Genomic DNA, 27,950 nt, shown 5'->3' with positions numbered 1-27,950 from the left:
CCACTTATATGGAGATTTTTTTTCAGGAGTAGATACCATGGTGCTACACGATGCAAGGTTGATTGAATGAGAGGATAACAGGAACCATGGATGCAGAGAGTTGTCTATAAGCTCCATGCAGATTTTCAACTGCATGAAGGGTTAGAACCTCTAGTCCCTGCATGGTTCAAGGGTCACCTGTCCAAGTAGAGTGTTTAGTACAACGCCTGACATGTAGGAAGCATTAGACAAGCAATAGTAAATGTGTGTTTAATAATATCTATAGTAAATGATGAAAATACTATTTTTATCATTGCAGATTGAGAATAGAAAAAATTTTTGAACAATTGAAGTGTAGTTAAAAAAAATATTTTTTTGAAAGCACTGTACTAATTTATTTAGCCACCGGCAAAACTACTAAAATATTGCCTCTGTTTTGGTTTGCCTTCCTTGGAAACCTTGCAAGGTGACATATTTTTTTTTCCATCTCTTTGGGTACTGATTTATCTTTTTTATGAGATGCACTTTGGAGTCTTTAAATTGTTTTAGTATCTCCTGTGTCATTTGATCATCCCTACAACTCAGCAGAGTTGGCAGAGCTGGTAATATTTATAGTCAAGTGAAAGGAAAGATAAAAGCAAAGTTCGTAAAGGTCTGATGAGTGGTTTCCTCCAAGTCACTTGGCTAGTGTCTAGAAGTACTGGGATTTGAACCAAAGCATTTTGCTGTACTCCTGAAAACAATAACTCAAGAAGTGGTACCTCCTGGCGTGAAAGGATTAACATTTCATTGAAAAATGGGGTAAAAAAAAAAAAAAACAAAACAAAACAAAAAAAAAAACATAAACTATGCATAACTTTTTCCTATAAAAAGTTTATGACCTAAGGAGAATATGATTTAAACAACCTATAAGCTGCTTTGTTTAGTTCATTTGGAAACCACTATAGAGACCTTACATTCTAACTGACTCCTTGAAAGATGTATGAAGTGGCAAAGGTTCACATTGAGAACTTGAAGGTTATTGTGGTCTTGCAAAGTATAATTTAATGGCTTCAGTTTATTATAATTTTAAAACAAATTATATACATATACCTAAATTGAATTATTATAATTGACCTACAGCACTGTGTTAGTTCCAAGTGTATAATGCTTTGATATCTGTATACTCTACAAAATGATCATCATAAGTCTAGTTACCATCTGTCACCATACGAAGTTATTACAGTGTTATTGACTCTATTCCTCATGTTAGAGATTTCACCCCCAACCAACATTTATTTTGTAATTGGAAGTTCATACCTCTTAATCTCTCTCATCTATTTACCCTGTACCCCCACCCCTCTCACAGCCACGTGTTTGTGATATGTATCTATGAGTGTTTCTGTCTAGTAATGCTTGTTTCATTGTTTTTTAGATTCCACATATAAGGGATATCATATAATAATCTTCTTTCTCTGTCTAACTAATATACTATCTAGTAGGTTTATCCATGTTGCAAATGGCAAGATTTCATTCTTGTTAATGGATAAACAGTATTCCATTGTGTGTGGCTGTGCCTGTTTGTATGTATATATATATCACATCTTCTTCATTCATCTGTCTATATCAATGGACACTTACGTTGCTTTCATATCTTTGCTATTAAAAAAAAAAAAGACTGCAATGAACATGGAGGGGTACATATCTGTTTTCAAATTAGTGTTTTTGTTTTTTCAGAAAAGTATCCAAAAGTGAAAATGCTAGATCATGTAATAGTCCTCTGTGTGTGTGTGTGTGTGTCTGTGTGTGTGTATATTTATATATGTTTAAACAAAGGTGTACTATTTTTTTGGCTAGGTCTTCATTTCTGCACATGGGCTTTCTCTGATTGCATTGTGATAGCTTCTCTTGCTGCTGAGCATGGGCTATAGGGTATGCAGGCTTCAATAGTTATGGCACATGGGCTCTGGAATGTGAACTCAGCAGCTGCCTCTCACAGGCTTCATTGCCCCGTGGGATGTGGGGTCCTCTCAGACCAGGGATCGAACCAGTGGTCCCCGCATTACAATGTGAATAATTTTTGAGGAACCTCCATATTGTTATCCATAGTAGTAGCTGTGCCAATTTACTTTCCTTCCAGCCTTACACTAAGGTTCCCTTTTCCATACATTCTTGTCAACACCTATCATTTGTAGTCTTTTGATAATAAACATTCTGAAAGATATGAGGTGATCCCTCATTATGCTTGTCATTAGCCAGGTTGAGCATCTTTTCATGATTCTATTGACCATCTATATGTCTTTATGGAATAATATCTATTCAGATTTTCTGCCCATTTTTTAATCCGGTTGTTTGTTTTTGATGAACTGTATGAGGTGTTTTTTTTTTTTTCAATATTAACCCCTTATCAGACATATTATTTGCAAATATATCTTTCCTCCATTCAGTAGGTGGCCTTTTTTTTATATATAGTTTCCTTCACTGTGCGAAACAATTTTATAGTTTGATGCAGCCTCTTTTGTTTAGTTTGGGGTTTGTTTCATTTTCCTGAAGTGGTATACCCAAAAATTGCTCCTAAACAATGTCAAAGAGTTAGCATATTGCCAACATTTTATTCTAGGACTTTTCTAATTTCAGGTCTTACTTTCAAGAGTTTAATATATTTTGAGTTTAGTTTTATATATGTGTAAAGAGTAGTGCAGTTTAATTCTTTTATATGCAGCTATGCAGTTTTCTTAACGTCATTTATAGAAAAGTTTATTTTTTCCACATTGTATGTTCATGCTTTCTTTGTTGTAAATTAATTGCCTATGTAGGCATAGGTTTAGGTCTGGGCTGTCTGTTTTGTTCCATTGATTTATTTGTATGTTATTGTGTTAGTACAATGCTGTTTTAATTGATAGTTTTAAAGTATAGTAACTTTATACCTTGAAATCAGAGTGTTATATCTCCAGCTATGTTTTGGTTTTTCAAGATAGCTTTGGCTATTTGGGGTCTTTTGTATTTTGATACAAATTTTAGAATTACTTCATCGAGTTTTGTGAAAAAGTCCATTGCTATTTTGATAGGGATTGCACAGATGATGTAGATAGCCTTGGGTAGTATGATGGCTTTCACAATGTTATTTTTTTCATTCCATTAACATGGTGTATCTTACCATTTGTTTGTGTCATCTTCAGTTTCTTTCATCAATATCATAGATTTCCTAGTACAAGTCATTGCCTCTTTCATTAGATTTATTTCTAGGTATTTTATTCTTTCTGATGCAATTATAAATGGAATTGTTTCTTAATTTTTCTTTCTCATGGCTCGTTGTTAGTGTAGGAAACAAAACAAATTTCTTTATAGTAATTTAGTCTCCTGAAATTTTACTGAATTCATTCTTTTAGTTACAGTAGTTCTTGATGACATCTTTAGAACTGTCTATTTATAGTATTGTGTCTTCTGCAAACAGTGACAGTTTTACTCATTCCCTTCCTACTTGAATTCCTTTTACTTCCTTTTATTATTATTACTATTTTTATCTGATTGTTGTGATTAGAATTTCTAATTCCTGTGTTAATAAAAGAGGTGATAGTGGGCGTCGTCCTTGTTTTGTTCCTGATCTTACAGGAAATCCTTTCAACTTTTCACCATTGAATGTTATGTTAGCTGTGGGTTTATCATAAATGGCCTTTATTGCATTGAGATATGTGTTCCCTCTGCACGCACTTTATTGAAAAATTTTTATCATAAATGGTGAATTTCATCAAAAGCCTTTTCATCACCTATTAAGATGATCAGATGATTTTTATTCTTCACTTAGTTAATGTGGGATATAACATTGATCAACTTGTGGATATTGAGCCATCCTTGCATCAGTGGAATAATTCCCACTTGAGGATGGTATATGATCCTTAGAATGCACTGCTGAATTCCATTTGCTAACATTTTGTTAAGGATTTTTGCCTCTGTGTCCATCAGTGATATTGGCCTATAAAGTTCTTCTTCTTCTTCTTCTTCTTTTTTTTTTTTTTGGTGTCTTTTGTCTGATTTTGGTATCCAGGTGATGCATAAATCATAGAATGAATTCAGAAGCATTTCTTCCTCTTCAGTATTTTGGAAAAGTTTGAAAAAAATTAGGTGTTACATTTCCTTTAAATGTTTGGTAGAACTCACCTTTGTAGTCCAGTCCTGATACTTTTGTTGTGGGGAGAATTTTTAAAAATTATTGATGCATTTTCATTGCTGGAGATTAGTCTGTTCATATTTTCTGTTTCTTCTTGATTCAGCCATGTATAATTGTATATTTCTAGCAATTTATCCATTTCTTCTAGGTTGTCCCTTTTATTGGTAAATAGTTGTTCATAGCAATCTGTAATGATCTTTATATTTCTGTGGTGTCAGCTTTAACTTCTGATTTTATTTATTTGGGCTCTCTTTTTATCCTAATGAGTATGGCCAAAGGTTTATCAATCTGATCTTTTTAAAAATCTAGCTATCAGTCTCATTGACTTTTTAAATGTATATTTCACTAATTTATGCCCTGATCTTAATTATTTTTTTCCCTCTTACGGACTGAGTTTTGTTTGTGCTTGTTTTTCTAGATCCTTTTGATGTAAGGCTAGGTTGCCTCATGTAGGAGATGTTCTTTAGGATCGAGCTACACTCTCTCCTCTAGTCACCAGAGCTCTCAGGGTGCCCAGTGTATAAACTGGGCGGCCCCTCTGTTGTGGGAGAGTTGGCTACCATTAGTATGCTGGTGGGCAAGGCTGGCCTGACCTGGTTAGCTGTCAGGAACTGCTTCATGTGGAGATTACTGCCCTGCTGGTGGATGAGACTGGGCCCCAGTGCAATGGATTGTGTGTCTGGGGATCCCAGGCTGGGTGCAGGCCATTTTTGGCCTGGGTCCCAGGGTGGCTACCTGTGAGATCTGGGGTTCTGGGGCTGGTGTTGGCCCACTAGTTAGTGGGGCCAGATCCCCATACCACTGGTTGCTTGGTCTGAGGAATTCCAGGACTGGTACCTATTAGCTGCTAGATAAGTAATCCCCCAGCACTGGTAGGTTAGAGAACAGAATTCCAAAGAGCCTCATGGTAAAATGATCTGCCCAAAATGGCTCCTGCTAACATGCGTATCCCTGGGAGAGTTGCATTTACCTCCAGTCTCTCCAGGAGGCTTTCCAAGATCAGTAAGTGGTTCTGATCAAAGCTCCTTTCAAGTTACTGTGTCTGTACAGGGTCATGGAGTGTGTGAGTTTTGTGCACAGCCTTTGAGAGCAGAGTCTTTGTTTCCTATAGCCCTCTGGCTTTCCCATACACCAGTTCCATTGAACTTCAGAGCCATATGCCCTAGGGACTTTTGCTTTTCCTCCTGGAGTAGGACCCCTGGGCTGGGAAGCTCAGTGTGGGGCTCAGACCTACTACTCCTCGTGAAAATTTCCTGCAGTTATGATTTGTTGTTATTCAGCTGCTCAGTCGTGTCCAACTCTTTGCAACCCGATGGACTGTAGCATGCCACGCAACTATGATTATCCTCCCATTTGTAGGCTGCCTCCCGATGGATGTACGTCTTGACCCCACTTATTGTCTCCACCCCTACTACCTGTCTCATTGTGATTCCTTCTTTATATCTTTAGTTGTAGAAAATATTTTCTGCTAATCTTCAGATTGTTCTTACTGATAATTGTTCTGTAAATAGCTAATCATTTTAGTGTGCTTATGGGAAGGAGTTCAGGGTCTTCTTACTTAAGCATTTTGGCTACACCTCCTTCTTAAATAATACCATTTAATCAACATTCAGGCATTAACCCTGTGCTCTCTTGGACTGTTGTACTACTCTGGTAGAGAATCTGCATAGCCTGCGATGCTGAACTTCTAAGACACTTAGAACATGAAACTCTTATGTCTAATACAAATGGTCAGTGGCATATAAAGAAATCGAAGTTCATCGTTACTCATTAGAAATGCTTTAAACCACAATGAGGTTCTAATTTATACAGATAACATGGAAAAGACTGATAGCATCAAATATCAGAGAAGATATGGAGAAGCCTGCATTGCTATTAAAATACAGTGGTATAAGTTCTTTAGAACATGGTGACACCTTTAAATGTTAAACATTCATGAGCTTCTAATATAGCAACACTTATTCCTAAATATCTCTAAATATTTACTCAAGAACAGTCACAACATGAAACCACAAAACTCTTGTGCTGAAATATTCATAGAAGCTTTATTCTTAATTGACCTCTGGGGGGACAATGCTCTATTGGTGTCATTTGCTATACTGAGGGCAGAGGAACTGATTATCTTTCCAAAATATTTTTATATAGCAAATGGCCTTGGAAGATACAGATTGCATATCATCAAGAAGCATAGGGATGGTTTGTTTACTAGTCAGTATATGAAGATAATATCTCCCTCTGGAAGAAAGGCCAGGTAGCTTTGCTTGAAGTCCTTTAGAAAAGATTCAGCCTCCCTAAGTTCAGAGACTGAAAGTATTACTATGAGCTCATCGTACGTGCAGCATCTACCTGGACTGTGCTTTGTCACCACCTTGGACTTCAGGTGGTAAGGAGGGGACTCGAGAACACATTATGTTCTTACTGTACCTAGCTCTGAACCAGGGGCCTCACGTCTTCAGCCAGTATCCACACAACTGTGGCAGGCTAAACTCTTACACATAGGATAAACTCTCAGACCCTCCACTGGGCTTGACAAGCCCCAAGCTAGAAATAGCCCAGATGTCCATCCAGAGGAAAATGGATAATTAAACTCTAGCATATCCATTCAGTGTCATGGTACTTAGCAATAAAAAGAATGAGTTTTTGATACATGCCACAAACTGAATAAATATCAAAACTATTATTCTGAGTGAGAGTAAGCAGAGAGAAAAATGCATATTGTAGAGTCTTTATATGGAATTCTAGTATAGGCAAAATTAACTTAGGTTAACGGGTGAGTGGTTTCTTTATAGTGGAGGGAGCAGGGTTAATTGTGAAGGGACACAGGGTAACTTTCTTGAGTGATGAAAACATCCTGTGTAGGGCTTCACATTTGTCCAAATTGATTAAACAGTTCATTTATGACCCAGTGTTTCATTATATTCAGAATGTATCACCATTAGGAATATCACAGTTTGAGTTGAGAGTCAGACAACTGCACTCAGCTCTTCGCTAGACACTTATCTGTATAATTCTGGGGATACGTTATTTAAGTAAAGCTTCAGTTTCCTTACCTGTAAATGGCAATATAACAACAGCATCTTCATCATTGTTTCATTATGAGAATTAAATGAGATAATGCATATAGAGTGCCTAGCATAGTTTTTGGAGAATAGAAAATGATGAATGTTAGCTATTATTTTTCATTGCAGTACTCTCTATGAATACCAGACAACTTGAACTTTGTAAAGTAGTCTGATAAAGAGTTATATAACTATGCTTTAGTCACAGATACAATGCCTGCAGAGGCAGAATCGCAACCCAGATATGTATGATATCAGCCTCGATGTTCCTAACTCTCGGCATGGTTGGTCTGAAGACAGGAGAGATGGAAGTACCATCACATTGGTTTCAAAATATTGAGATTTTGAAGGAATTTTTTCGCATTAAATCATACTGGCTACATGCATTTTAAACTAAGCCTGGATTTCTAGATTTTACATCAAGAACTTCCTCTTCCCTGGCCTACAGAGGGGTGTCGTCCAACACCACTTACGGTCCTTCCACCGTAGCATGGATGTGTAGCTAGTTGCTTCTCAGCCAGATCACCCCCTGTGTTCTGGCTGTTGAACTTTCAGTTTCAGCTTTCTGGTTATTACTTGGTTAAGATTTTTTTCCCTTGCCAGTTCAGCTGTTCTATATTTGTTTTTATTACAGATGACATGTGATATTCCTAGAAACTCAGAGCCTTTGTCTGAGAAACTGAGAACTGCCAAGTTGAGAACTGTATCGACTTTATTTCTATTATGAATGTTGTTAGGGTTCGGTAGGAAGAAACCTATCTATTTCATTGCTGAATGATAACGATTAAATGGTCAATAGAATATATTATAAGGTATGTGTACATATGTATAAAACTTTACTGTAAAATCAATCTTGCCTTGAAAAAAGAGCTAACTCAATATTTTTTTTATCATGGTCACTTGAATAACTTAATTGAAACCAGTGAGAACAGTGATACGTAGAGTCTTTAGGCACTAAGAACCCTATTTAAGAGAAAGATCCCAAATATCAGGGTTCAGTGACCTACTGTTTTCTCACCATCTTTGTCTACAGTCATCTGCTCACCTAAATTAGGTATTCCTTCTCAGTCATTGGCTATCCGTGGTAAATGATTATAATCTTTGTTTTCTACCTTTTTACAAAAGTTACTTTCTTATTATTTCACTTTCCTTTCCACTATATTCACTCATCCTTTCCTCGTTTCTGGATGCCCGCTATACCCCAGGCCCTTTTTTGGAGTTCTGGGTATATTACAATGATGAGAAACCAGACTTGCTTCTGGGGAGTTCCACATGCATATATTCATATTTCCTTTTTATTTATAGTCACCAGCACTGGATACGGAACTCAAAGGAGCTAAGCCATGGCTCTTTCTTTTTATTTATACTTTCATTGGACTGATGATCCTGCAAGTCCTTTCAAACACCCTAGTGGGATCAATTCCCTTATGCCCGTTCTCTGCATCTCTCAAGGCAAAGAGGCATTATGCCAGCGACATGAAGTCATTCCATCCCCACAGCATGCTTACCTTGTTTCAGGAAATAACTTTGGACCCTAGGAGTCAGATGACTCTGCTTGTATCTGTACTGTGTATACACGTGTGTGTGCTAAGTTGCTTCAGTCGTGTCTAACTCCTTGTGACTCCATAGACTGTAGCCTGTCCAGCTCCTCTGTCCATGGGATTCTCCAGGCAAGAATACTGGAATGGGTTGCCGTGCCCTTTTCCAGGGGATCTTCCCGACTCAGGGGTTGCACCTGCGTCTCTTACATTCACCTGCGCTGGCAGGCAGGTTCTGTGTGCTCCTCCCTATAAACCTGGGGAGCAGAGTCATACTCTCAGCCCTGAGGTGAGAGCTGGAAGCTCTGCATTCCAGCAGAAACATTAGACTGGAGCTGTGAACAGGGAGTGCATGAGAAGGTTTTGTTCATGTCTGTTTCCCTTGGCTCTCGTGGGTGTTTGGCATGTAATTCCAGGCAGCTGACTTCACCGCCTCTGTTTGCTCCCTGTTTCCCCTTTTCTTCAACCCAGTGGTCTTCTTTTCCCTCCTCCTCCTCTTCTTCCCTTCTCCTGATCCATCCTCTTTTCCTCCTTGTCTCCCTCTTTCTCACCCCCATCTCCTCCTTTCCTCCTCCTCCTCTTCTGTTTCTCTTCTTCCTACTCTCTCTTTTTTTCTCTCCCTCTCTTATTTTTTGTAAATATCATGTGATCTTTCAAATAAAGACAAAAAACAGAGGGGATACTACAGTAAACCCCCATGTATTCATTACAGAACCTCAACAATAGTCAATATACAGCCAGTTTATATTCACATGTACCCCACATGTTTTTCTCTTACCTCTGGCCATTTCAAGGTAAATCCAGAGATTTTTGTGTTTTTTTGACATTTCAGTATGTTTTCTAAGAGATACTCTTAATATAAGACACAAACATACACAGTAGTTCCCCACAATCATCCCATTGGCTCTCCTTTTTCTCTTGAAGTCTTTTTAAAAAATTTAAAATGTTTTTTCCACTCTCTTTTTAACTTTTTCAATTTACTGTTGAAGAAAATAGATTATTTACTATTTTTATAGAATTTCTTACATTTGGATTTTGCTTTCATTTCTGCAATGTTGACTTGCAGGTTGATTTTCTGTACTTCCTGTAAATTAGTTAATACATCCAAAAGCTTGGTCAGGGTTCATGCTATTCTTTCTTTCTCTTTATTTTCCTCTCCTCTCCTTTTCTTTTTATTTCCTCTTTCTTTCTTTCATACTTTTTCTCCCTCCCTCCTTTCTCTCTTTCCTCCCTACTTCCCCCTCCCTTTTTCCCCTTTCTTTGTGTGGGAATCTGTGTACTGATTTGACAGAACATTTTCCAGTTGGTACAGTACGTTAACTATTGCCTCATATCCAAAGACAGATATCTGCCTTTAATTTTGTGAAATGTTAAGATCAGAAATGAAAATATTTCTGTTTAGGGAGGAACAAATACTGGGGGCAAAGAAGCTAAATTGATGTTTAATTTTTACTCTGAAAATTTGTTTTTTTGTATACTCTCATGCAGACTCACATATACAATGTCATTGTCTAGATTAAGGCAAATAACTTTTCATTTCTAAAACAAACAAAGAAAGAGGATGGTGGAAGAGAAGGAAGAGGACAAGAAGAAAGGGAAAGATTAGCAATAGTTCCAGTATCATCCCCCTGACCTGTTGTCTCTAAAGTTCTCATCAGCCTGCCACCTCAGGGTTTTAGTAGCTATTGGTGATGATAGTAGAGACTCAGTACTTTACCTTTTTAAACAAATTTCTAATAAATTGACTATTCTAAAATTGCAACCTAAATATAATCCTTGGAATGGCACAAACAAAATTTCAGAGAAGTAGAATGTTATTAATGAAGGGGTTCCTGCTGAGGGGTCAGTTAGGAGACAAGGCATCTATATGGGTGTCTTTTTCTTACTATTGTAGTCATTGCAAGAAGATTGCTTTACCAATAAACATACTATTTGTGTAGAAGAAGCAGCCTACCCTGTATAGAGAGAAATTTAGCCTAAGAAATCAGAAATCTAGGTGAGAGAGGAAATCTAGGTGAGAAGCGGAAACTGAATCTGTGCACTTTAGGAAGCCCCATCTTCTAGTCTGGTATATCAAGGTTTCTTGTGTGAGTTTCAGGAGCACTGTTCTTCCCTGTGCTCAATTGGCTGGCAGAACCTACAACAGACTTTTCTTGAAAGTCAAGTCCTTGGTTGAGCCTCTCAGAATACCTTCTACACATTGGGGTGTGTGAAACTTGGGTCTGAACTATAGTTCCTTCCAACTTGGTGCCTTGTATGCCTTGGATAAAACCTACCCCTGCTAAAACATGTTGACTCACTGCATATATCATTGCCTGCACCCATCTTGAAATAAAAAATGGAAGTGTAGAGAAAAACCCAGCTATACCAATTAAGTGGTCTTCTGGGAAGCATCCTCCATGGAAAATGGTAAGAAATGAAGGTTTGCGGTCAGACCTTCTATTATTCTTTTGCTAGAGTTGTTTTTGCATCTATAGCAGGGTACTCACTGAGCTCCCTGCAGAACATGATAATGTTAGTGGTTTGAGTCACAATTTAGTCCTCCAAGGTAGAGGATCGGTTATTTTATTGTGTTCTTTTGTTGCTGTTCCTCTGCCAGCTTTTTGGCAATTTCTCTGGGCATTAACTTTTCCACTCAAGAAAAGGTCAGGAGAAACTATGATGGTGGTTGACAAACTGTCCATTTTCTCCTTTCAGGAAACTCACGTGAAACATTCATTGGAGTATGAGGATGTGCAACTCAGGGCTAGCATGAACTTTGAGATTATCTGTGGCTCTAAACTCAAGTTGGAAATAGAAATAAACAAAGGGAAAGCTCCAGCCTCATTGCTTTTCCACGTGCAGCTATGGACAGAACCATTTAGTGAACGGTCTCTAAATGAAGTAACAGAGGGACAGGAAATGGTACCCATGAAAGCACTGGGAAGTTTTAGCATGAAACTGTGACAAGTGCTTAGCACAGAGCTGTTGACCAGGAAGAGCACAGTAAGTGCAGGCTGCCTCTTGCACTATGACAAAAACCACCATTGTTCTTTGCACAAGTTGCTTGACTCATTCAGGTCTTAGCCTCAGCTTCAAACAGATGCACAGTGACAGTGAAGGCCTTTGGTCTCAATCCAGAACTTCTGACTTTTCTTCTACTGGTGTTTCTTGGCATGATTTGTTACCAGATTCTACGAATGGGGGCGGGAAGCAGTCACTGTTAAAACAAAAAAGCCACAAAAGAAATTTGCATAAAAGAGTTTTATTTTACCATTGACATTCATCTTATAAAGAGAACTCTGTACCCATGAGAGAAAAAAACAATCTCTCTGAGGCAGTTATTTACATATTTTTAAATTATGGGAGGGAGGACAGTAGCATTTTCATAAGGCTTGCCTGTAGTATTTTGAGAACCTGCAACATTTTCTAGTGCTCCAGGATATCCACCCTGCTTTCCCTACATCCTCTGTACCCGGCATCTGGCAGTCCTGTCACCACTTGAATATGCCCCGACTCTCTCTGTGACATATCCTTTTCCTGTTTTTGTTAAAGCACTTGTCATTTGCAAACTACCCAAGCATTAGTATTTTAGTTAATTATATACAGTATCACTCAGGACTTTAGCCTCAAGAAATGTTTAAGTTTGTGGCTTTACGGTCAATAAAATAAAATGAAATAAAACACAGTGCAGGGTTTAGAAGTACAGTCTGCAGGAACATGTCTACTTCCAAGAGATCTTCCTGATGCAAATAACTGCCATTAATATGTGAAATCAAAATAAAAATTATAATTTATGAATCCCCTAGAAACATAGGATAAACACTCGGCCAGTTGTTCATATCTGCCTTTTGGTAGGGTTCTCAGTTCACACTGGCAAGTGTCTTTGGTTTGTTTCCTGCTTAAGCCCAAACCCCTCTTTCTTTTAGTTTAATTTTGCAATGGGATTGTTTCTATTAATAATTTCAGATCCATAACGTCTTACCTTTTCTATTCTTTTTTTCTCCCTAATAGTTTGCTCTTACAGATTACCTAAGGCATATATATATATTCTGAGAAAACAGTATATTAAAATCGGCAAGATAAACAGGTCTTTCAAAGAGAGAAGATCTCGCTAGCAAAACAAACTCTGAAAATTCTGGTTGTAAGAGAGTTTGTGTAGAGCAGCTGACAGTTTATTCAACAAAAGCTTACAGGAGTGTGCATTTAAAGATAAATACTGGACTGTTTGGGTAAAAATAAAAATACGTCAGAAAATCAGGAGACTTTAAAAGGAAATCTTATTTGGATGCTGGGGAAATAAAAAAAAAATAATGCTTTAGAGTTCTCCTCATTTTATCTAAACCTCAAACCCTTTCTTGGGAAATGTGATGAAAGGATGAACTTCATTCAAGAAAAGAATATAACGACATTTCAGTCCATCAGAAAGCCTGAAAGAATGAGGTATTAACTGTGAACTGATTGAAAATGCTTTCTTTTTTTTCTATTTTAATCTACATTGTTAAAAATATTTCTTGAAGCTACCCTTCTTTGCACTTTTGTTGGGGAGAAAGCATACGTATGCTTGTCCCTTGAGATGTTATAAAATGGTACATGAATAAGAAGTGCAGTGTTCAGAAAAGCCTGGGAAACATTGAGTATCAAGCTTTTTAGTTAAATAGATAAGCTATTGAATGTGTCACTTAGAAAAAAAAATGTACGGTATTTCTTGGCTTGGCTAACTCACAGCTCAGTGGTATTTTCACATCATTACCCCATTTTTATTCTACTGTTATTTGTATGCTGGGTAATTGGCTCAGGACCACACAATGACTAGAGTAATTGCAGAATGTCTGTGTGCATGTATGTGCGTGCCTGTATGTGTGTATGTGTTGGGGGTGTGTGAAACATTTGATACAATTGAGTTCCATCTCTCTTTGAGAGCAAATGAACTTTCTCAGGAATTCCCCTGTATACTTAACATTTTTATTGACATATAGTTGATTTACAGTTTTGTGTTATTTTCAGGTATACAGCAGGCAATTCAGTTATATACACATAATTGTGCTCTACAGTAGGTCCCTGTTGTTTACCTATTTTATATACAGTAATGTGTGTCACTTAATCCCAAGCTCCTCATTTACCCCCACCTGACTTTCCCCTTTGGTAACCATAAATTTGTTATCTGTGTCTATGGGTTGATTTTTGCTTTGCAAATAAGTTCATTTTTCTTATTTTATATGTGGAACCAATAAACTCTTTTCTTACATCTCATAATGTAGAATTGTAACCCTTGCCTGTTCCTAAATTAGTGCTTGCGGAGGAGGAAATTGAGTGGTCTTAGATAAATGAGGATTGAGTCAGTGAGGCTCAGGAAAGATCCAGAAGCCCGTCCTCTTGCAGTGGCCGCCGGCACCAGAAGAGACCAGATCTCAGTTAGGGGAGGAGGGGTAGGGTGGTGGATGAATAACCAGAGACTCTGAACTTGGTGCGTGGTTGCATTTACCACAGTAGGGGAAATAAAGTTAGCCTTTTGTTGTTGTTAATGAACTTGATGTTGTTGCCGAAACTCAGCCCCTGATCACTGATACTGAACAGAAATGCAGAGACAGAGTTTTGGACGAAGTAGAAAAGAGTAGCTTTTATTGCTTTGCCAGGCAGAGGGGGCCACAGCGGGCCAATGCCCTCAAGACCATGTGAGGGGATCGTGAGGAGTTTCATAGTGTTCAAGAAACAGGGCGTGGTCAGCTGGAGGACCATCCTCCGACTGGTTGGCATCAAGGTGGAGTTTCAAGCATCCTCATTCTTCTGGTTTCGACTGTCTAGGGTCTATGTACTTGCAGTTTTCACCTGGAGGGGCTCTGCTTCCCATAAAAACAGCTTAGGACTATGTGTCAGGCCTTTGTCAATATCTTTTGGGTAACTGGGAGTTCCGTGATTCTGTTATGTGGCAAATTTATAGTCTAGGTTCTTACCAGTTCTCCAGCCAACAGCAATTCTTTGTTTCTACATCTTCACATTTTCCAAACATTAACTCTTCAGTTAGCATTTTACTTAAGATAAGGACACAGGGGCTGTACACAGTTTCATTATGAGGCTACATTTTTCAAGTCTTAGTGGCCCCAAAGACAAATGTACACTTTTTTCTCACAGCCTTTAATAAGCTAATATATCTCTCTGGTGACTGTTCAAAAGAGGGATAAAGCCTATAATGTTTCACACATAATAAAGTATTTCATCATTTAAAATATTGCAGTTATTTTTCAAGGCATTCCATCTGATATGAATGTCTTTATAAAAGTAGTTGAAAAACTGCTGTCTTGAATTACTAGTCTGAACCCGTTTCATGATGTATATTTTATAATGGTCATAACACCTTCAAGATTGCCTTTTTAAGTGCTATAAAAAATAAGAGAAATTTGTAAAGTAGCAGGTTATAAAAGTAATATTAGAAAATGAATTGCCTTATAACCGTAAGTATAGTAAAATGTTAATGTGAGAACCTAGTGAGTTCACTGTAAAATTCTTTCATCCTTGCTCTACATTTAAATTTTTTCATGACAGAAAGTTGGAAAATAATAAACAACCACAACAAAACAAAGAATAAATTTTTTGAATGCAACCATAAACCAGTGGAAGTACTTAGGAAAGAAAGCCATATTTATAATTGCAAAACTAAGTAAAATACCAAATGCTAACTTTCCACAAAACACTCAAAACTCATGTGAGAAAAATTTTGAAACACCATTAAAGGAAACAAAAATAGATGAGCAAATGGAAAGTCACAAATGGGCATTCTCACCTTTGCGGAGACTTTTGTTCTAGCTAAGTGCTAGAGCATATATAAGTACAATGTAAACCCAGTAAATGTAATACCATTTTTTTTTCTCTTCTCAAGATAGATAAGTAGTTAGTCAAACTCATTTGAGTACATAAACAAAAACTACCAGAACATTTGAGGAGGGGAAGGAATAATAATTTTAGTAAGAGAGAGGTTAAATCTACCAGTTATTAAAATACATTATAAAGACTTTATAGCTGAAACTGTAGTGCTGGCTCATGAATAAACAAGTCAAACAGTGAAATAAATGTTAAAAATCCAGAAATATATCTAATTACACATGGAAACAGTATATAATAAAGGATGTAATTCATATCAGTGAGAAAAGTTGAACTGATGTATGTTACAATAACTAGTTATATGAAAAAAGATAAATTTTTAATTCTTCACATTGCACACCAGAATATATTCCAGGTGGATGAAACATCTAAGTTTAAAAAATAAAATTATATAAGTGCTAGAAAAAAGCATGGATAAAAAGCACCCTATACTCTGGGAGTGGGGCATTTTTTCTAGCTATGATTGAAAATCCAGTGGCAGTAATAAAAAAGTAAATTGATTTTTTTAAGAAAAAGTGTTTTTATCTAATATAATTTTATGCAGAAAATACCTAAAGTGAGTAAAAGAAAAATGACAAACTAGGAAAAATATTTGCAACTTAATCTGAAAGAAAGGATATACTTTATTAATAAAACTATTTTTTAAAACAGAAGAAAATGACTAACTTTTAATTAAAACATATAGCATAAAATAAATACAATAGCTTTGAACTATATGCAAATATATTCAACCTCCCCTGTAGGAAGAAAAATGCAAATAAAAATATACTGTTACAGCATTTCTCACCTATATGATGGAAATCCAAGTCTGAGGATATGCTCAGTTGTCAAGTTATTCGGAAATGAACTCTCACTCTTTGCTAGTGGGAGAGCAAATTAGTGCAACCCCATTAGAGGGGAATTTGCCAATATTTAGCAAAAAACTTGAGCACAGCAATTGCCTTTCTCAGACTAAATGAACAAAATATTCAGATAAGAACTGAGAAACACATTTTCCCAAGGCTGTTCATTGCACTACATTTTTAGACTGTTGGTTAGCATGATTATTATTCCAAGAATGTTACCTGTTTATTACAGAATTGAGGAAATAAATAGCTGTAATGGTGTTATTAAGAACCAGGATTTGTATGCAAGACAGGGAAAGAGACACAGATGTGTATAACGGACTTTTGGACTCAGAGGGAGAGGGAGAGGGTGGGATGATTTGGGAGAATGACATTCTAACATGTATACTATCATGTAAGAATTGAATCGCCAGTCTATGTCTGACGCAGGATGCAGCATGCTTGGGGCTGGTGCACGGGGATGACCCAGAGAGATGTTATGGGGAGGGAGGTGGGAGGGGGGTTCATGTTTGGGAACGCATGTAAGAATTAAAGATTTTAAAATTTAAAAAATAAAAAACTAAAAAAAAAAAAAAAAAAGGCAGAGGTGTAAGAGTGTGAAGATAAGTAAAAAGCCTGTGGTCCAGAATTTGAATTGAAGGTAGCAGTGTGGATTCATGACAGATTTTATCTTCTCCAAAACAGATTCCTGCTCTAAACACACTGCAAAGGTCTAGACCCGGGGAAGAGCAGTGAGCACAAGGCTGATTGGTACTTGAATGGTATACGTATGAGACACAGAAGTGTCTGCCATTTGAGATGCGAATGTGTGCTCTGTAAAGGAAAAACACGAATTCACATAATTTGGGGAAATTCTGAACTTTCTCCTTGGAAATTACACTTTATGTTAAATACTCTGAAACAATCTCTCAGTAAAGAAATCAAGTAATGTTGAACACAGTGGCTGTGGGGAGCACTCTGTTTTGTAGGGAAATGGACTGCAATTATAGAATCCCTGTTGTTTCATTCCTACACAAATGTAGCATTGGAAATAGTCTGGGCAGTGCTGCTGTGAAAGTGAAACTCAGTCTGTGGTTAACTACTTGTGGTAGAGGTTCGGGAGATCTAAAGAGAGTTCCTGGTATTATCATGTCCTTAACAAATGACTTACCTGGAGAATCCCAGGGATGGGGGAGCCTGATGGGCTGCCATCTCTGGGGTCTCACAGAGTCAGACATGACTGAAGCGACTTGGCAGCAGCAGCAGCAGCAACAAATGACTAATTGAATACAAGTGTTGTTTAGAATCTATCAGATATAAATTCTGTGTTCAGTGCTAGGAATGTGATGGGTGTGAAAAGGAAAGGAAAGTCTGGTAGAGCATTAAAATGCAGTGATACTATTAATTTGATTATAAAGATTTGAAACAATTTATGAAGATATTTGTGATCAAGAAGCTAAGTATAAGCAACAATTGTACTGTGCCATGGAGTGAGAATTAAGTTATGATGAGCAAAAGCAAGGAGGGACATTTCTGGCAAAGCAAAGAGCTTGAGCAAAGATAACATTAAAGTTGATGTTTACAGGAAAAATAGCCATACGTCTGGAGCAAAATATATATGTGTGCCTGCCTGCATGCTAAGTTGCTTCAGTCGTGTCAAACTCTGCAACCCTATGGACTGTGGCCCACCAGCCTCCTCTGTCCATGGGATTCTCCAGGCAAGAATACTGGGGTAGGTTGCCGCACCCTCCTTCAGGGAATCTTCCCAAAATGTGTGTGTGTGTGTGTGTGTGTGTGTGTGTGTGTGTGTGTGTGTGTGAATTATAGGAAGAGGGTGAGGTAAGGATGAGGCCAATGAAGTCTGAGAAATGTTGCTTCTGGGTTCTGGTAAGCTCCATACATGACCTTGGAAAGGTGGTTTCATTTCTGTGAGGCTCAGCTTTCCCATCTGTATAATGAGGACTAATGATATTTAAGTCACAAAGTGAGGATAAAATTTTTTAAAAAATCATGTATATAAAGCTTTCAGCACAGTGGAGGGCACTTAATCACTGCTGGTTCTTACTGTTACTAAGCAGAGAGGAACAAAGTGATGAATATCCTCCATTGTCAAGGGAGAGTATTTGGATTTCATTTTGCAGGCAGTGAAGAACCATTGAGAATTCTGAGCATGAGGGTGAAGTGATTAGCTCTGTGGTTTGGAAATATGAACATGGAAGAGTGAGGGAATGAAGAGGAATACCTGGCATTGTGTCCTGATTGGAGATGAGGAAGCATAAATGGGACATTTGTAGTGTGGCCAAAACTGTTCACTTTTTAAGAGATTTTGGCTATTCGTTAGATATATGTATGTAGGAGGGTGGACTGAGAGACAAGAGAGAATTAAAAAAAAAAGACATCAGGGTTTCCAGCCTGAGCATCTGAGTTGCCACTAATACCAAAACCTGAGACAGACAACATAGGAGGAAGGGCAGGTATATAGAAGAAGGTAGTGATTTCAGGGGTGGTATTTAGTTAGTGTTCTGTTACTTTTTTTTGGTCCCTCCCCTTCTAGAATAAGTGAGCTTTGAAGATTTGAATGTGGTGGCCCAGCTTCTAATCCCATTAATCCCTTGACTCTCTGGGACCATTGTATTTTGGAAAGAATGTTGGCCTATTACAAAGGTTGTGATTGTGATCATTAGAAGTGCTGCTTCTGAGATCTATCAAATATATCAGAAATGAACTCCAGTAATGAACAAATATCCAGTAATGAACTCCAAAGTCAAATACCCAAAACCATCAAAGCAACCAAACACGGTAGCCAAATGTAGATATGTGGCCTGCAGGACTGCATTCCTCAAAGCATTGCTTTCTTTAAGCAGAGTTGAAAGTAAATGCAAACTGAAACATTCTCCTCCACACCAATGTTTGTGTGTGTTTCTTGTTTCCATGTGCAGGACAGGAGAGAATTGGGAAAGACTCCAACTATGAGCAGGAGGGTAAAGTTCAGTTTGTGATTGACGCAGTGTATGCGATGGCTCACGCCCTTCACCACATGAACAAGGATCTCTGTGCTGACTACCGGGGTGTCTGTCCAGAGATGGAGCAGGCTGGGGGCAAGAAGTTGTTGAAGTATATCCGCAATGTGAATTTCAATGGTGAGTCTCCGTGTTTTTTTATCCCCCTCAGACCGACATGGGGAGTTTATGTTTTAGAAAAACAACATCTAGAGAATGCCATGAAACTCTAGTGTCTAAAGTATTACATGTTAAACTGACAATTGCTCCTAATGACAGTGAAGCATTGATACCAAAGTACCTTATGAATCTAAGAAGTCACATTATGGCAAGTATGATTTTAATGCTCTTATATACTTACCAATATTCTAATATGCTGACATGTAGTAAACCAGATAACCAGAACATCCAATAATATAACTCTGGGTGATACATAACTTGGTGGCATCTAAGTATTTTGGCAAGACAGAAATTTGTCATAATCATCCAGTATATTTTTAAACAAATATTTCAAAATTCTAATATCTTGATCATGTGATATATTTTGCTTGCGCTCATTAAACATATTTAAACATCTCTATTCCAGTGTCTTGGAATCCTAAGTGCTGATATTTTGCTTTCATCGGTTAAGTAGTCAGATTACAGTTTACTCTTGAGTATATGAATTATATCATTTCAAATGATTGTATAAATGCTAAATGTATTATTTAGCAGTGAGTGAGCAAATGAATAAATAAATTTGGGAGGGTTATAGTTTACCTGGGGCTGTCCTGGTGGCTCAGAGGGTAGAGAGTCAGACTGCAATGTGGGAGACCCAGGTTCGATCCCTGAATCAGGAAGATCCCCTGGAGAAAGGAATGGTAACCCACTCCAGTATTCTTGCCTGGAGAATCCCCACAGACAGAGGAGCCTGTAAGGCTACAGTCCATGGGGTTGATAAGAGTCAGACATGACTATGTGACTCACTTTCATGGTTTACCCTCTTTTTCTTAAAACAGAAGTTTTTGTTTTTGTTTTTTTTGCCAACTTTTTCCTTGGTGAACATCAGTAGGAATGGGAGTGAATAAGAGGAAAAGGAAGGGCCAGTTGCTCTAGGTACTCAAGTTAATTGAAATAATGATTATGATTTTCTGTAACACCAAAATCTCATATTAGAAACTTATTTCTCAAGGATAATACTTCGGTAGAAATTAATAAAGAAAGAAAGTGAAGTCGCTCCGTCGTGTCCTACTCTTTGTGATCCCATGGACTGTAGTCTACCAGGCTTTTCTATCCATGGGATTTTCCAGGCAAGCGTACTGGAATGGGTTGCCATTTCCTTCTCCAGGGGATCTTCTGACCCAGGGATCAAACCCAGGTCTCCTGCATTGCAGGCAGACGCTTTACCCTCTGAGCCACCAGGGAAGCCCAGAAATTAATAGGTTACCTAAAATAAATGAGTAGAGATGAGTGGGGAATATAATAGGAGATTTATTATGAGCATTGGCTGACACAGTTTTGGAGACTGACATGCCCCCACGACCTGCCACCTATAAGCTGAAGAACCAGAGCACCAGTGGAATGCTTTAGTCCAAGTGCACAGGCCTTGGGGTCAGAGGGTCAGTGGTATAAGTTCTGATCTGCTTCTGAAAGCCAGAGAACTTGGAGACCAGTGTCTGAAGGCAGGAGAGGATGGGTGTCTGCTCAAGCAGAGAGAGTGAATTTGCCCTTCTTCTGCCTTTGGTTCTTTTCATACTTTCTAGGGATTGGGTGGTGCCAGCCCACACCGGGGAGGGTCACCTGCTTCATTCTGTTCCGCAATTCACCAGTTCTTTATTCACTTTAACCATTCTTCCTGGAACAGCCTCATATAGACACAGAAATCAAGTTTTGCCAGTGTCAGGGCTTCTGCAGTCAAGCTGACACATAAAATTAACCATCTTGAATGTCAATTATATCTTGATTAAAAAAGTAATCTCTACATGGGATAATGCAAAATTTCATACAGTAATAAACCTAATATATTGCATATGAATAATGTAACCGTACTGCAGGGAGTGAGGAAAAAAAAAGAATGCAAGTAATTTTTGAAGACAGTATTTCACTGTACACTGTCAGTCTGAAGATATGAAGAGTTGTACACAGATGGCGCACAGTAGCTAGAAGTTGGTATGTTTTTTTCCCACAATTCTGAGGCTTATTTATGTCCATAAGAGAAGTGAGAGATTTAATAAAAGATACTGCAGATAAAGAGCATCAGGTCTCTCATTGTCAGGGAGAGAAATGACTAGTAAGGATGGGAGAAAATTAAAGTAACACTGTGTTGACTATACCAACATGCAGTATATGCACACAGCTGGAGAGATACAGAATTGGGTAAGGTTACGTCTGTACGCATACAAACCTCTACTGTCTAGTTCTGTGCACTGAGAGTGCCTAGGAGTGATGACATCCTGATAGAAATAACTGCACCTTCATTCACATCTTATTTATAAATACCATTCTCCAATGAAATAGAGCTAGGGATCTCTAGGGGAACTCTTAATTCAGGGGCCAGAGCAGGGCAAGTAGAAGATGAGCTTGAAACTGTGTTGTGCCACAAAGTAAGAAAGTGCTCAAAAATTGATGGGACCATGTCCAAGGGGCAAAGGAACCAGCTTGAAGAAGATCCCACCAGCTAATTCTAAACCAATAATGGATTTAACTGATATAATATAATAAATATCAATGAGTTCACGCTCACAGAAATAAATAATTGAACACATAATGTGGGAGAAGGGACAACATGATGGGAGGATAGATACGAAATTCGCCAAAGACCTCAGTCATAATTGCTTCAGGTAAGAATCACCAATGGATGCTAAAATTCTGGGGCTACAGTTAGATGAGAAATAAGATATTTACCTAGCTTCAAAGTATCATTCATCATGGAACATGTTAATTACAAAGGGGAAAAGAGCAACTTTGAAGTAGAAAAACCTGGAACACAGTACTTAACCAAGTCATCTAGGTTAATGTCACCAATAATGAGACTTAACAGTGTCACATACTTCTAATCGTTAGAGATATGTAAATCATGGAGTATTACTCAGCCGTTAAAAAGAATTCATTTGAATCAGTTCTGATGAGATGGATGAAACTGGAGCCGATTATACAGAGTGAAGTAAGCCAGAAAGAAAAACACCAATACAGTATACTAACACATATATATGGAATTTAGAAAGATGGCAATGACGACCCTGTATGCAAGACAGGAAAAAAGACACAGATGTGTATAACGGACTTTTGGACTCAGAGGGAGAGGGTGGGATGATTTGGGAGAATGGCATTCTAACATGGATACTATCATGTAAGAATTGAATCGCCAGTCTATGTCTGACGCAGGATACAGCATGCTTGCGGCTGGTGCATGGGGATGACCCAGAGAGATGTTATGGGGAGGGAGGTGGGGGGGTTCATGTTTGGGAACGCCTGTAAGAATTAAAGATTTTAAAATTAAAAAAATAAAAAACAAAACAAAAATAAATAAATAAATAAATCCAATGCACATGATGTAAAATAATAATAATAATTATGCAGTTTTTCAGAGCACAGCTCTTAAAAAAAAAAAACCTTCAATGAGTACCACTTCACACTAGTCAGAATGATCATTATCAAAAAGTCTACAAGTAATAAATGCTAGAGAGTTTTTGGGAAAACAGAATCCTCCTACACTGTTGGTGGGAATGTAAATTGGTGCAGTTAGTATGGAGAACAGTATGAAAGTTCCTTAAAAAACTAAAAATTGTGCTATTATAATATATGATCCATCAATCCCACCCCTGGGCATGTATCCAGAATAAACCATAATTTGAAAAGATACATGCACACAAACGTTTACTGCAGCACTGTTTAGAGTAGCTAAGACAGGGAAGCAATGTAAATGCCCATCAGCAGGTGAATGGATAAAGAAGACATGGTAGATATATTGATAAGTACAATGGAATATTACTCAGCTGTAAAAATGCAACCATTCCATGTGCAGCAACATGGATAGACCTAGGGATTATTATATAAGGAGAAGCAGATTAGACAGAGAAAGACAAATATCATATGATATCACTTGTATGTGGAATTTGAAAAAAAATGATACAAACGAACTTATTTATAAAACAGAGACAGACTTTGAAAACAGACTTATGGTTTCTGAAGCGGAAAGGTGATGGAGGGGATAAATTAGGAATTTGGGACTAATATACACATATTACTATATATAAAATAGATAATAAACAATAACTTACTATAGCACAGGAAGCTAAGTATTTTGTAATTATCTATATGGGGAAAAAGCTATGTATATAAATCTGAGTCTCTTTGTTGTATACCTGAAACTAACACAACATTGTAAATCAACTATACTTTAACAAAAATAAATTAATTTTAAAAGATACCCTGAGAAGGTTCCAGCATCAGTTCTGAGGTCTTGTTGCCAAAAATATATAACCTCCATTTAATCATGAAGGAATATCAGACATCCAAATTGAAGGGTATTTTACAACATAACTGGCTCATACTCTTCAAAAGTGTCCAGGTCAAGAGAAAGACAAATGGATGAACTGTTCCAGACTGAAAGGAATTTAGGATAAATTACTATTAAATGCTATGTGGAAACATTGATCTTAAACCAAAAAAAAAAAGATATGAATGGAACAGTTATTTTAAGAACATCTGTGGATTAGTTTTAAATAGCATGATAGCAATGTTAATTTCCTGGTTTAGATAATTATGGCTTAAAAAATCTTCTTGCTTCTTTTAAATAATAACCCATTTAAACCCACAATATTGGATTAATCATTCAGAAGTTACTTAGCATCAGGGTGAAGAAAAATCATATCCAGTTTGGGAACCAACAGTTTCCAAGCTGAGATGGAGACAAAATTGACTGAATACAACCAGAAAAATAGTTCAACTACAAATCACCTTCTTTTTGTAGTTTTCTTGCTTATCATACAGAATCTCCTAAAATATATAATTTTCCCAGAACCAGGTACATATAAATTTCATCATATATCCTGGGGTCATTTGCTGGGCTTTGCGTTCTGGTCCATAGATAAACATCACCATTCAGAGGCCAGTAACAAAAAAATAGGTCATTTTGAGAATATTTTTGGTGATTCTCGTCTGATTCTTCTTCCATAGAGGGCTTGTAGACTCATTTAGTTAAGATGGTCTTATTCACTGATGAGCCAGAATTGCTGCGTTACTGACTGGAACTCAGGGTCTGTGTCCCAAATAAATACTATGTGCTAGAAACTGTTCTAAGTACTTTTTTGTATACTGGATTCTTTAATATTAATAACCCCAGATGGCTTAGGTATGGTTATTTTCCTTCTTTTTTTTTTTTCAACAGATAAACTAATTTATAGAGAAACTAAGAATCTTGGTGTTTAAAGCCACGTGGTTTTGTAGTGATGATGCTGTTATTGTTACCTCGGGTTCCCAACTCCATGGCCTGCTTTCTTGACTTTTATTAAGCGTTTGAGAAAAAGGGCTTGTTCCTGAGATTCCAGCTTGGAACACAGACTGTGGGAGACCACAGGCAGGGCCAATGTGTTCCCTTTCTCTGTTGTCATTGTAATCATACTGATGTCAACGTAATCTCCTTTCTCTGAGGAAATTCTTTCTGCCACATGAACCGGCAGGAGACTTCCAGAGCCATGTGACATTTGTTAATGGCAGGGCGCAACTGTTGTATAAAGCAGAAAAAAAAAAAAAAAAACTGTTAGATTTAGTTAAGTGGCTTTCATATCACTTTAAGTGAGCAATTAGGGTGAAAAGAAATTTGACTTTTTCACTCATTCAGTGTCCTGACTTTCAGACAAAAAAATCAGATTCTAGGGAGGAGAAAATATTTGTCCAACACTTCACAGCTAGCAAATGACAGAGACAGACCTATAAGTTAAGGTTTTTGTGTGTGTGAAAAATGTCACTTCTGTTTTGCATATTTTAGAAAAATATTGATGTTTCTTGATCATAGTAAGCTTAATTGTGCTCTTCTGTTACTTCAGTACAGAATTTTTCATACCCCTGAGAGTTTTGTTGCAGTACAGTTTAACAACCTCAACCTTTACATTTACAGGAACATCAATTTAGGAAGTGATAATAAAATGCTCTAAAGTATTGCTACATCTTCACCAAGCACTTAACCTCCTCTTGTGTACCAACAGAAAAGATGGCTAATTTTGTCTTTATGACTTCTAGCCGTCTTTCTTGCATCTCTCATGAATGCAATGACCTGAGCCTAAATTTTAGTTATCGCAACGTCTGCTCATCCAACCAGATGTCAGTATTTGTAAATTTACCAAATTTATTCTCATGGGTACACGATCGTAGATAATTGCTCTATTGCAAAGTATTTAATCTAAAGCATGTCTGTACCTAGAGTTAGTTATTACTTTCCAGAAAACAAACTGGGTTGTGGTAAATTTTGTAATGATGATGCATCTCTTGTCTTCTTGAATATGTAATTACCTTTCCTTCATCAAGGGTGAAATCTGTGTCCCCTCTCCTTGAATCTGAGTGAGCTTGTGTCTAATGCAGAAGTTGCAGTCTGTGAATTTTAAGCCATAAAATGTCATAGGGCCGTTGCATGGTTCTTTTGTGACTTCTGTGTTACAAACACAGCTAGCAAGTTAGGAGGAAGCCAAGAAGCTAAGAAACAGGCTGCATGTGAGTGTTCCTTTCATGGCTCCGGCTGAGGTTACATCTGACACTCAGCATCAGCCCTTAACCATGTGACTTTCAAGGTTCTCCAGCTGATGTGAGTGAAACAGAGAGACCCTTTTTTTCTCTTCTTTCTTTTTTATAAAATAATTTTATTTCTTTGTTTTTGGCTGTGCTGGATCTTTGCTGCCGGGCAGGCCATGCTCTAGTTGCAGTGAGCGGGGACTGCTCTCCACTGTGGCGCACGGGCTTCTCTCTGTGGCACCTTTGGTTGCAGCTCCTGGGCTCTAGAGCACAGGCTCAGTAGTTGTGGTGCACAGGCTTAGTTGCTCCAGAGCAAGTGTGATCCTCTGGGATCAGGGGTCGAAACTGTCTCACCTGTGCTGGCAGATGATCTCTTTACCACTGAGCCACAGGGGAAGCCCCCAGAGACGCCCTTTTTGTGCCTAGCCATGCCCAAATTGCAAAATACAGGTTGTCCTTTTCTCAGCACTCCCTGTTAGGATGGTTTTTTGAGCAGTAAAGGGTAACAAACAGAAATCAGTGCTATGTTTCTGAAACCTGTGTTCAGTTCAGTCGCTCAGTCGTGTCCGACTCTTCTAGACCCCATGAATTGCAGCATGCCAGGCCTCCCTGTCCATGACCAACTCCTGGAGTTCACTCAGATTCATGTCCATCGAGTCCGTGATGCCATCCAGCCATCTCATCCTCTGCCGTTCTCTTCTCCTCCTGCCCTCAATCTCTCCCAGCATCAGAGTCTTTTCCAATGAGTCAATTCTTCACATGAGGTGGCCAAAGTACTGGAGTTTCAGCTTTAGCATCATTCCTTCCAAAAAACCCCCAGGGTTGATCTCCTTTAGAATGGACTGGTTGGATCTCCTTGCAGTCCAAGGGACTCTCAAGAGCCTTCTCCAACACCACAGTTCAAAAGCATCAATTCTTCAGCACTCAGCTTTCTTCACAGTCCAACTTTCACATCCATATATGACCACTGGAAAAACCATAGCCTTGACTAGACGGACCTTTGTTGGCAAAGTAATGTCTCTGCTTTTGAATATACTATCTAGGTTGGTCATCACTTTCCTTCCAAGGAGTAAGCTTCTTTTACTTTCATGGCTGTAGTCACCATCAGCAGTGATTCTGTAGCCCAAAAAATAAAGTCTGACACTGTTTCCACTGTTTCCCCATCTATTTCCCATGAAGTGATGGGACCAGATGCCATGATCTTAGTTTTCTGGATGTTGAGCTTTAAGCCAACTTTTTCACTCTCCTCTTTCACTTTCATCAAGAGGCTTTTTAGTTCCTCTTCGCTTTCTGCCATAAGGGTGGTGTCATCTGCATATCTGAGGTTATTGATATTTCTCCCAGCAATCTTGATTCCAGCTTGTGCTTCTTCCAGTCCAGTGTTTCTCATGATGTACTCTGCATAGAAGTTAAATAAGCAGGGTGACAATATGCAGCCTTGACATACTCCTTTTCCTATCTGGAACCAGTCTATTGTTCCATGTCCAGTTCTAACTGTTGCTTCCTGACCTGTATACAGATTTCTCAAGAGGCAGTCAGGTGGTCTGGTATTCCCATCTCTTTCAAAATTTTCCACAGTTTCTTGTGATCCACACAGTCAAAGGCTTTGGCATAGTTCATAAACCAGAAGTCGTTGTTTTTCTGGAACTCTCTTGCTTTTTCAATGATCCAGCGGATGTTGGCAATTTGATCTCTAGTTCCTCTGCCTTTTCTAAAACCAGCTAGAACATCTGAAGTTCATGGCTCATGTACTGCTGAAGCCTGGCTTGGAGACTTTTGAGCATTACTTTACTAGCGTGTGAGATGAGTGCAATTGTGCGGTAGTTTGAGCATCCTTTGGC

General features: G+C 38.0%; 1 protein-coding gene across 3 annotated transcripts in view; it reads left to right on the top strand.

Annotated features, from left to right (window-relative positions):
* Positions 1-27,950, top strand: part of GRM7 (glutamate metabotropic receptor 7) — a 942,724-nt gene that overhangs the window by 612,020 nt on the left and 302,754 nt on the right. For all 3 annotated transcript variants that reach the window (XR_006057020.2, XM_042235921.2, XM_042235922.2), the window contains exon 6: positions 19,345-19,545. Coding sequence is in view for 2 of the 3 variants with exons in the window: in XM_042235921.2 (XP_042091855.1) it covers positions 19,345-19,545 (201 nt within the window). In the remaining variant the exon portion in view is untranslated. The remainder of the gene's footprint in view (positions 1-19,344; positions 19,546-27,950) is intronic.

Source organism: Ovis aries, chromosome 19 (assembly GCF_016772045.2).
Source record: "Ovis aries strain OAR_USU_Benz2616 breed Rambouillet chromosome 19, ARS-UI_Ramb_v3.0, whole genome shotgun sequence".
In the NCBI taxonomy this organism is placed as follows: Eukaryota; Metazoa; Chordata; class Mammalia; order Artiodactyla; family Bovidae; genus Ovis; species Ovis aries.
This window is presented reverse-complemented; position numbering and strand designations above follow the sequence as displayed.